The sequence below is a fragment of the Cervus canadensis genome, chromosome 32 (assembly GCF_019320065.1).
Source record: "Cervus canadensis isolate Bull #8, Minnesota chromosome 32, ASM1932006v1, whole genome shotgun sequence".
NCBI classification, from domain to species: Eukaryota; Metazoa; Chordata; class Mammalia; order Artiodactyla; family Cervidae; genus Cervus; species Cervus canadensis.
In genome coordinates, this window is record NC_057417.1 from 21,662,675 (window position 1) to 21,674,009 (window position 11,335).

The following is an 11,335-nucleotide window of genomic DNA, read 5'->3' on the forward strand; positions in this document are numbered from 1 at the left end:
TGGAAAGTCAAATGCAAAATTTTCAGTTAAACTAAAAACTGATGGGGCAAATAAGGCATCAACTTTTTCCTTGTGAGGTAAGATTCTAGGAAAAACTTTAGTTTTGGATAGTCTACATTTAAAGATAATGTTCCAAGGATATGTCTCCTCATGCATGTCCTGGGTCAGGAAAAGTTTCATTCTATGTACTTTGAGTGAAGAAATAGGACAGCTTACATCGGTGACTTTGAACTAGGGGTGATTTTGCCCCCAGGAGACATTTGGCAATGGCTGAAGACATTTTTGGTAGGTGCAGCTGGTGGAGAGCGGGGTGTAGAGGCCAGGGACCTCTAAATACCCTGTAATGCCCCCCACTGAACGCTTCTCCACCACAAAGAATTATTTAGCCCAGAATGTCAGTGGCGCTGCTTCAAAGAGACCCTGGCTTAAATTGAAAAAGCCCTTCCTCAGCAAATATTAATGCTATCAGAAGAACAACACTTTGTTCAACCTTTTGGAAAAGAGACTATATAGAAACTGGCAATTTAGAGATTCAGATGGGTATGTGGGCAGGAAATGCTCAGATAGAAAACTCAAAAATAGGGTTACTGGTTTTCTTTATTTTACAGATGGGGTCGAGGATTTGGTCTTTTGGGTTCCATTTTTGGAAAGGATGGTGTATTAAACCAGCCAAACAGTATCTTTGGACTTATATTTTATATACTACAGTTATTACTTGGTAAGTATTTATATGGCAATACATAAATAAGTTTGTTATATTTCACTTTGTCTCTGCCCTGATGTGTCTTTATAGTAAATAAAAAGCAGATGTTGATGGTAGAACCACTAGTTTGTAACACATTTTTGTGTTGTGAAAACTTGTTCACTAAGATTTTGATGACACTCAGCCTGAACTTGGTATCTGTTGGTATTTACTCAGGGTTAGGAGGAGCATCCCAGGATGCTCAGAAAAACAAGTCCCATTCAGGGAAATTATTACTCCAAACAGTTTGCCTGGGAAACCTTGTTTCCTTATTATTTTGTATACTCTGTAGCTATTTTAAAATATTATGCACTGAGAAAACATTAATAGTAAATTATATTCATTCATAATTCCATCACCTTTATTGCCACTATTGCCATTATTCCTTACTTTTTTTACTTAAATTTATGTGAACTCTCTTATACTGTCTATCCTCTTAAGTGCCTTGCTGTTGTCAAGGCTTCAGATTTTTTAATGTTCTAAATAATACTACAGTGATTAACTTTGTTTAAAGTCCTCTTCTCATACTCCCTTTCCTCTTTGAATTATTTCTGCAAAACAAATATCTAAATGTAGGATGAATGAGTCAACATACATAGATTTTTGGGGGGTATGGATTTTAACAGGTAGAAACAAACTGATTTTCCCTCAGTTGTCAGGTTTTCCCAAAGCTTCAACCATCCTCATTTTTTTTTCCTATAAAATTTCTAATTCAGCAGTTACATATTAATAACCATATTAATTTTATTTTTAATTTTATAGTATTTTAATTTCCTTTTATTGCCACTTTAGTTATTGGGATCCTGATTACAGTACATTTCATTTTTGTTACAAACATTTTACTCATTCTTTATTCTTGTTTTAGAAATACTGATTTTGTGAATTTTGATTATACAGAAGGTTTTATACTTTCAGAGTTAAATGCATCCATCTTTGTCCTTGCGTTTCAATTGTTAATATTTTATCCTGTTATCTGGCAGGTCTTCTTTCTAGCACCAATAGATTTATTGTAAGGCAAACTGTGCACCTACATTTTTCTCAATAGCCCTATCAAGTTCGCTCCCTTCCGTTATCTGTATATCCTGTAGAAATAAAAAAACACACACAAGGATATTCATAGCAGTACAGTTTAAAATAGCAAAAAATTAGAAGTAGCTTGTAAGGATTAAATAAATTAGGTTACAAGCATGCTAGAAAATACTATGTAGCCATTAAAGGGAAAAGTAGGTCTACAAACCCTAGAAGATCAAAACCTAGTTTAGCAATTAAAAAAAAAGCCAATTGTGGTATAATAGAGGATAGGTATGTGTTTATATATGTGCGGGGTTGAGACTTTCACCTTTTATTCCATTTAATTGTTCTGTTTGAATTTCTAAAGAAGAATATAAAGTGTAAGTTCACAATAAAATAACCTAAGAAAAGCTTCTGACTGTTAATTTTGGGAGATGAGGTTGAACAAATTATTGTTTTGTAATATTTGTTAATTTCATTATATACGCATTTAAAATCATGTGTATTGTATGTATTTTTTGTAGTCACATTTTAGACATTCACATGCATTTTTAGTGTTTGTGTCTTCACCACTGGAGGCACATTTGAACTCCCCAAACTTGGTTTTCCAGAGCACATCAGGTTCACTCCCTTCTAAATTGTTCAAGATAGAGCCTTTTTGTTTTTGGCGGCACTGTGCAACTTTGTGGGATCTTAGTTCCCCGACCAGGAATTGTACCCAGGCCACCACAGTGAAAGTCCTGAGTCCTAACCACCGGACCACCAGGGAAGTCCCATCCTATTAGCTCTTTAAATCTGCACAACAGTCTTAAGAGGCAGTCATGATTATTATTCCACTTTTACAGTTAAGGAAAAGAGTTGCACAGAGAGAGTAAATAACTTGCCTATATCATTTTGAAATTAACTATCTTAGACAAAAATTAAGGTGCCAGCGTTCATTTTTGAAGTTTGAGATATTAGCATCAATGAGGTCAGCCAACTTTGTTTGTTAGTAAAGGGCCAGATAGGAAATCATTTAGGCTTTGCTGACTGTCACAGCTACTCAATTCTGCCACTGTAGTGTGAAAGCAGTCATGGTCATTACATACATGAATGAGTGTGGCTGGATTACGATAAATCTTTATTTACAAAAGCAGGTAATGTAAGTAATCCAACGGTATCTTAGTCTGGAAAGAGCCTTGTTAAAGCATCATGGATGTCGCTGGTCATCCAGTAGTTAAGACTCTGTACTCCCAATGCAGGGGACACAGGTTCAGTTCCTGGTCAGGGAACTAAGATCCCACATGCCGCAGTGGGGTCAAATAATTAATAAATACTCCTCTGCTTTAAAAAAAAAAGTTCTTTAAAAAACACGTATATTAAGTGGTCTCTAGGCAAGTCGGTCCCCATGGCTAGGCTAGAGCCCAGATGCAACTTCTCATGGTACTGGTAGTGTGATCTCAGCTCCGTAATTAACCTCTTCAAACCACTACCACTTATTTATTTTTATCCTGTTTCTGTGATCCTTATCCATTAGTTGTTGGGTAGGAGGATAGGTGGTTTAATATGCTCTGCTGTCTCCTCTTGTCCTTGAAAATAAATGCACATGTTCTCAATACTGTTGGCTACAGGAAATTACAAAACCAAATGTGAAGATGTCAGATGATAGCATCAAGAGTTCAGGCAAGTGTTTGTCTTGAGAACTCAGGTTAGCACATATAACTGCCTTTTTTCTCCATCTGGTTTGACCCACATGTGGCCAACTGGCCAAATGTGGTTTTCCTTATGCCCCAGGGGTGAGCCCTTTCTGAAATGTTTATCATAATTTTTTTTTTCCCTTCAACAGCATGTTGATGTAATCATCTCCCATTATGGGATTTTTGATAAATTTGATCTAAACACAGGAAAGCAAATTTTACTTTCCACAGGTGGGGAGCCCATCTATAGTGAAAAAGGTCTGGGATGATCTCACCAAATGTGTCCTGTTTGGAAGAGAAGGTTGTGGTCCTCACATTACTTTTTTTTTCTCCTCTCATTACTTTATTCATTACAGGAGGTAGGGGTGTCAGTTTTACAAATCTGCTTCATTGCATAATATGATTGCAAAAGTGCATATTTTCTTTACATGCCTTAACTAAGGCTAGTTTATGAAATACTTAATATTTCATCCAGAATATTTACCAGTCAAAAATAGTGCAGCTAAAAAAAAAAAAAAAATAGTGCAGCTATGGGATGAACATGTACACACTGCTATATTTTAAGTGGATGACCAACAAAGGCCTACTGTAGAGCATGGGGAACTCTGCTCAATGCTATGCGGCAGCCTGGGCGGGATGGGAGTTTGGGGAAGAATGTTGTTGTTGTGACTAAGTCATGTCTGACTCTTGCAACCCCTGGACTGTAGCCCACCAGGCTCCTCTGTCTGCAGGATTTCCCAAGCAAGAATACTGGAGTAGGTTGCCATTTCCGCTCCAGGGGATCTTCCTAATCCAGGGATCAAACCCGTGTCTCCTGCATTGGCAGGCAGATTCTTTACCACTGAGCCACCAGGGAAGCCCTTGGGAGAGAATGGATACATGTATATGTATGGCTGTGTTCCTTCACTATTCACCTGAAACTATCACAACATCACAACATTGTTAATCGGCTATTGTTAAAACAATAACACTGCAGCTATCAAACTTAAGAAAATAGACCTGTAGGTCTTGTCCTCAAATTTCAGTGTTTTGTCTTAAGATGAGTGTTCCAACCCTGCAGCAAATCACAAAATGTTACCTTTGAACTCGGAAACTTGTTCTCCAGTGTCAAGGTCTGACTGAGCCAAGTGTCCCTTCCTCTTGCAGGTCTGACAGCAAGTGCAGTTGCAGCTTTAATCCTCATGACATCCTCCATCATGTCCATAGTGGGGTCTTTGTACCTGGCCTACATCCTGTACTTTGTGCTGAAGGAATTTTGCATCATCTGCGTCATCACATATGTGCTGAACTTCATTCTTCTTATCATCAACTACAAACGACTAGTTTACTTGAACGAAGCCTGGAAACGGCAACTGCAGCCCAAGCAGGACTGACTGCCTGACGAACTCTTTAACTGACAGTCTGAAGTCCCTTTTTCCATTAAGTTTATTTTGCAGCAGTTTGGTTTTTTTTTTTTTTTTTTAATTATTCTTCTTCTTCTTCTTCACAACAGACACTTTCCCTAAGAATCTTAAACTGATTTTTAAAAATCCTGTAAATTAGAAGGGGCTCTAGCTATTTTCTGTGTCAATCTTCATTTTAAATATGGATACAAAAAAAGGATACACCGAGCCAATCAAAGACAAGCTTTAACTTTACTTTGGAGATGTTTCTGAAATGGTAAAATGTGGCCCGAGCCCCTTCCCCTCAGTTGTAAAGTCAGCAACCATTGCTAGTAATTCTCTAATGTGTATAAATTCAATTTCAGGTATAACAAATGTGATCATGACATGAAAATATTTTAGAATAGATACTGTATTCAATATTGCCATGTTTACAATATGTAATATGTTTTTTAGCCAATGGATTTAAACATGTAGATTCAACTAGAATCCATTTATGTGATATTTGTAAATAAAGGTAGAGATATTGGATCCAGCCCTGCAGAAACTTGCTGTTCAGCTTAGTTGGAGTGTAGTGATGAGGAATAGTCAGCTCAGTGCTGACTGAAGACATACTGAAAATACTGAGTCCACACAGAGCATCTTGTAGAAAGGACTGGCAACTGTGGGTCCAGCACTGACAGCAAAAATAATAGGGTGACTGGTTCCCTTTCATCTCCTTCCTTTGAAAGGAAGAAACTAAATTTGGACATTCAAGTCAAGCTTGTACCTAGTCATAAAACTGGATCAATTAGAAACTTACAGCGTGAGTCACGTGACCAGACTTTCAAGGCCTTCAGGACACGAAAGGTGGGGAAATGGGCAGATTTCTCTGGCAAAAAGCTGGAAATAGTACTATGGCGTTTCATAGTCTCTTACAACGGGTGAATTTTCATGCAGGTAATTTTCCTTCACAGTAGTGCCAGTCAACCAAACAGTATTGGCTTGGAAAACCATCAGTATAAGCCCCAGTCACTCCAGAGTAGGATTACTCTTGGGTAGCTCCATAGTGTTTCTCCTGTTTCTTTCTTCACTAACCGGACATCTAGTTTAATTGTTTTAGGGTCAGATATGACATTTGTAGACTTTAGGGCTGACATGCTGCTCAACTGGCTTAACTGGGAGTAGTACTAAAGGGAGAAGTATCTCAAGGTGGAACATAGTACTCTTTCTAATAACTACCGCAATGCAGAGTCTTTGAAAGCGATTTGAATAAACCCAAATGAAACAGTGACAGTACATTTCTCTGGTTAACATCTTCTATCAGAATGTTCAAAGTGCCTTCTGTCTTAAATCTCAAACCAAATATTTTGTGTGTTGAACTTGGGCAGAAGTGTCCTTCCTTCCTTTCTCAGCATGAAGTAGGAAACTTGCAATCTATAGAAAGGTTCTGTGTGATCTTTTCATTTCTTAGGTTGAGAAGGAGTAGCCATGTTTTTGCTTCCAATTCTGTTCATGATTATGTTAAGAAGAAACTGGTAACTATTGAGTGTTCTGCCTTTTGTAAGGAGGGGACAGGCTCTGCTCTGTAAACCGTAACATGTAGAGTCATCAACTGTCCAGCAGTTTCCAACCAACTGTCATAATTGATGCAGTGTATTTTTCTAGCCCAAGGCAGGTATCAAATTGCATTGTAATGTACTTTTAACCAGTTTAAAACAGTTTTGTAAAAGATAGCTTAGTTCTGATTTCATCCAGGCTTATGTTTTTTCCCATGAATGTGAATATTTCAATGTCTGTTTTATTATGTATGTATTGTTCTTGTTTCTCTAAAGAACTCTAGAAAGTGTTGATTAGATGTCTGGTATTTATGGAGAAATGAGTTCTCTGGAGAACTGCACAATGAGCTCGTCTGGCAGCAGAGCTTCCCCTCTACCCAGCAGATCAGCAGTTCACTGCTTCTCTTTTCTCCACTAGTCTGGAGACGGCTTCACCGTGATGACATCGTAGTATATATATATATATATATATAAACTCTGGTCGTGCTAAACAAATTCCTTGTGTCCCCATTTAAAATTGTTCTTTGCCCTCCTCTGTATCGGTCAGCGGAGTAGAGTTAAAGCTTGTCTTGATGTTGAGTTCTTGCGAATGCCTGCAATTCTTTCGTGAGAAAACATCAGAGTGTTCAATCAGACCCTTCAAGTTTTTCCTTTGCTTTTCTAAGCCCTGGGGACACCACTGTTTCAGTTGTAGAAAAATTGTTGCCACATTCCTACGACCCCAGAATTCATGTCCTTCTCACTGAGTGATGAACATGTGCTGCCTAAAATACCACGTGGTGATGCCCATCTCTCTCTAAGCAAAGGACCCCCACCCTGGTATGTGTGATTTGGTATTTTTCCCTGGGAAGAATTTAGGCTTCCCTCTACATCCTCAATTCTACCCTAGAAGAAGGGGAAAACCCCCTGTTATAAAAGTCTGAGAGTTATTAAGATTATTTCAGACTGAATATTTAAGCACTGCAACTTTATTAGCTACCAGTGTTGAAGAACAGGTTGGGGAAAATGTGAATTTCTACTTCTCAGTTTTCAAAATGATTTGTAACAGATGAAGCCTCTTATTTATTTGACAGTCCTATCATTTGAAGAAATAAGAGAAGTCATGGTTACAGGATAAATTTTAGGAAAGCTCGATGGTTTGAAGGGTTTCATTTGATTTTTTTTTTTTTCTCATTGCAACTAGTTGCTATCAGTTGAGGGCCAACTTCTGGTGAAGTGTCAGGTTTAACTAGCTGTGTGCCCTGGGTGTATGTAGCCCCTCCTTAAATCCATGACTTTTAAAGATGTTGATAGCATTGACTATTTTCATTCAAAGAGACAAAGATCTCTCATTTGATACAAGAGATATTTGGACCTCCTACGTAGAATACAGGACCAAGACTACAATGAAATTAAAACTGTGAGTTGGCTTTAGTTTTCTTAGACTTCATTTAAGACTATCAGCAGAAGTACAAAGTTGTCTTCAGCAAAGCTTGACACCAATAACTGCTGACAGATCTTACCCTGAACATCAGTACTGGACAACTGCCAACAAGAAACCCACTCCCATTTTTGGTAACCTATTTGGGAAAGAATACCTAATATTCAATCTTTGTCCTCGTGTATTTTTGTGTATTTTTTCCCCAATGGGCAAGTACTGGTGAAACACTGCTATTTATATATTTTAGGCAGCACTTATGAGTCCTAATTTGTGAGAACTACCCTTCAATAAATCAAAGGTATGGGGGTGGGAGTCCAGGTGACTTGGTTAAACTTTTTTTTTTACATATTAGCCCAGAAAAGGTAAAATGTTTTGTTATAAAACTGTATTAAGCATGGCCTAAGTATTAGGTGTATGATCTGTATAGTATGTTCCATCAAAAAATATTTATTACTAGTGCTTTAAGCTCCAGAGTAAACATTCATTTTAAATGGAGTTCACTGGGCAGATTTCCCCTTTAATATAGATAGATATATTCTTTATCAGAGATTTAGGACACAGTTTTGCTAACTGGTAAAAACAAATGTAAATATGTAAGAATGTTTATTTGTTGCACATAACTTTTTTGGTATAAAATAAATGTAGAAGTTACCTGTGGAAGTTGTGCTGCCCTCATTCTTATACTGCAGTGTTACATTTCAAAAAAGCAGCAGAAATGAATTCAGTCTTAGAAATGATTTTAAGTTTTGGTCACACCCTGAGGTCAGGACCTTAGTTCCCCAACCAGGGATTGAACCCATGCCCCTTGCACTGGAAGACAGAGTCTTAACCACTGGACCATCAGAAGTCCCTATAACTGATCCTTACAATTAATACCACAGCCTCATTTCTACGGTATAGAGTTGACTCTTTTTCTTTTAAATTATATGTAACTTATAGAAGACAGAAGCAGAATTCTTAGAGATTCTAGTTCTTGGAATTCCTGTGGGTTTATGATTTATGTGGTTGTCAAGAATTAATGAAGATGTTACTGCTTACAGTTCTGTGAGCACATAGACTGTATTAATCAGATGTTTTTTCACTGCTTTACTATAGCTCACCTTGAATACTCCACTCTTACAATCTCCTAAAAAGTTAATATCTGCGAGAAAGATAATTTCATTGGAAATGCAGTTAGCCATATTTTATTGAATAGAACAAATGTGTCCTTTGTTAGGACCTTAGGACTTGAGAAAAGAATCTTACCTCTAATTTGTAAAACATTTAAGTGTGTCTGTCATTTTTCTTTTTTTTTTTAATGTTTGTCAGGTAAAGAATTTTATATATTATTCCTTGACATTAAACTGGAACATAAAACTTGATTACTTCAAGGAACTTAGAAGTTTTAGTGGTAACAAAATAAATATACAGCCCCTAAAATTCCTAACTTATTATTTGGGTGGACGACACTCTCATTTCTTCTTGAAGCTTGGAAAGGAAGGTTAAAAAAGGGCATGTGTTGAGACATGAAATCCCCTACAAGTGGATCAAACTCTGTATTAAGAACTACATTGATTTATGGTCTTCAATTTGATTGGACAGTATTTTTCCAAAGCTTTCAGCTTTAAATCAGGGTTGATGAACACTGACATTTTACAAATAACGTACCTTACTTAATGGAGCCTGCGGAAGAGGGGCAGGAGGACAGATTCCTAAGGAAAGACCGTCCTAGGGGTCAGAGCAGGGGGCGGCACCAGGTACGGAAGTCTGCCTGTCTGCAGCCCGTGCATTCAGAGGCCACATCTCTACCTTCACTGGAGTCGGCTGTGATGGTCCAGTGGGCTTCTACACCCGTCTGTCCCTTTCAGTCCAGACAGAATGATGGCTGCGGTTGGAAGAACGTCCCAGAAGCACTGGTAACCTCTGAGCTCCCTTCCAGTTCCGACACTGCTCCATTCTTACCTCCCTTCTGCGTCTCCGTCAGCTTAGCTCCGGTTCACAGACCCTGTGCCGCCTTCTTCCAGCATGATGCTACTTTCTGTGAATTTGCTGAAACTTCAGCCCTTCTGGGGAGTTCCTAGCAGCTGTTTTCTACTGTCACCCACTCAAGTCAAGGCTGCCCACAAGTGCAGGCGGCAGGGCTGGTTTGGTGGCGACACAGTTTGTAAGCCACGACTCTGAATGGGGCATGAGTGCTGAAGCAGAGGTTTCCCAAGACTCTGTTAAGGCTACAAAGATGGAGAAGCACTATACAGTCAGCAAAAACAACACCGGGAGCTGACTGTGGCTCAGATCAGGAACTCCTTATTGCTCACTTCAGACTTAAACTGAAGAAAGTGGGGAAAACCACTAGCCCATTCAGGTGTGACCTAAATCAAATCCCTTATGATTATACAGTGGAAGTGACAAATAGATTTAAGTGACTAGATCTGATAGAGTGCCTGATGAACTATGGACGGAGGTTCATGACACTGTACAGGAGACAGGGATCAAGACCATCCCCAAGATAAAGAAATGCAAAAAAGCAAAATGGCTGGCTGAGGAGGCCTTACAAATAGCTGTGAAAAGAAGAGAAGCAAAAAGCAGAGATATACCCATTTGAATGCAGAGTTCTGAAGAATAGCAAAGAGAGACAAGAAAGCCTTCCTCAGTGATCACTGCAAAGAAATAGAGGAAAATGATAGAATGCGAAAGACTAGAGATCTCTTCAAAAAAATCAGATATACCAAGGGAACATTTCATGCAAAGATGGGCTCAATAAAGGACAGAAATGGTATGAACCTAACAGAAGCAGAAAATATTAAGAAGAGGCAGCAAAAATACACAGAACTGTACAAAAAAGATCTTCATTACCCAGATAATCACAATATGTGATCACTCACCTAGAGCCAGACATCCTGGAATATAAAGTCAAGTGGGCCTTAGGAAGCATCACTATGAACAAATCTAGTGGAGGTGATGGAATTCCAGTTGACCTATTTCAAATCCTAAAAGATGATGCTGTGAAAGTGCTGCGCTCAGTATGTCAGCAAATTTGGAAAACTCAGCAGTGGCCATGGGACTGGAAAAGGTCAGTTTTCATTCCAATCCCAAAGAAAGGCAATGCCAAAGAATGCTCAAACTACCGCACAATTGCACTCATCTCACATGCTAGTAAAGTAATGCTCAAATTTCTCCAAGTCAGGCTTCAGCAATATGTGAACCGTGAACTTCCAGATGTTCAAGCTGGTTTTAGAAAAGGCAGAGGAACCAGAGATCAAATTGCCAACATCTTCTGGATCATTGAAAAAGCAAGATAATTCCATAAAAACATCTATTTCTGCTTTATTGACTATACCAAGCCTGTGACTGTGTGGATCACAATAAACTATGGAAAATTCTGAAAGAGATGGGAATATCAGACCACCTGACCTGTCTGTTGAGAAATCTGTATGCAGGTCAGCAAGCAACAGTTAGAACTGGACATGGAACAACAGACTGGTTCCAAATCGGGAAAGGAATATGTCAAGGCTGTATATTGTCACCCTGCTTATTTAACTTATATGCAGAATACATCATGAGAAACACTGGGCTGGATGAAGCACAAG

The 11,335-nt window shown here is 38.5% G+C and overlaps 1 protein-coding gene across 1 annotated transcript in view; it reads left to right on the plus strand.

Annotated features, from left to right (window-relative positions):
* Positions 1-8,429, plus strand: part of VKORC1L1 (vitamin K epoxide reductase complex subunit 1 like 1) — a 55,644-nt gene extending 47,215 nt beyond the window's left edge. Inside the window, exons 2-3 of the mRNA XM_043455316.1 lie at positions 609-718; positions 4,576-8,429. Of these exons, the coding sequence (XP_043311251.1) occupies positions 609-718; positions 4,576-4,802 (337 nt within the window). The 3' untranslated portion in view covers positions 4,803-8,429. The remainder of the gene's footprint in view (positions 1-608; positions 719-4,575) is intronic.
* Positions 8,430-11,335: the final 2,906 nt, after the last annotated feature.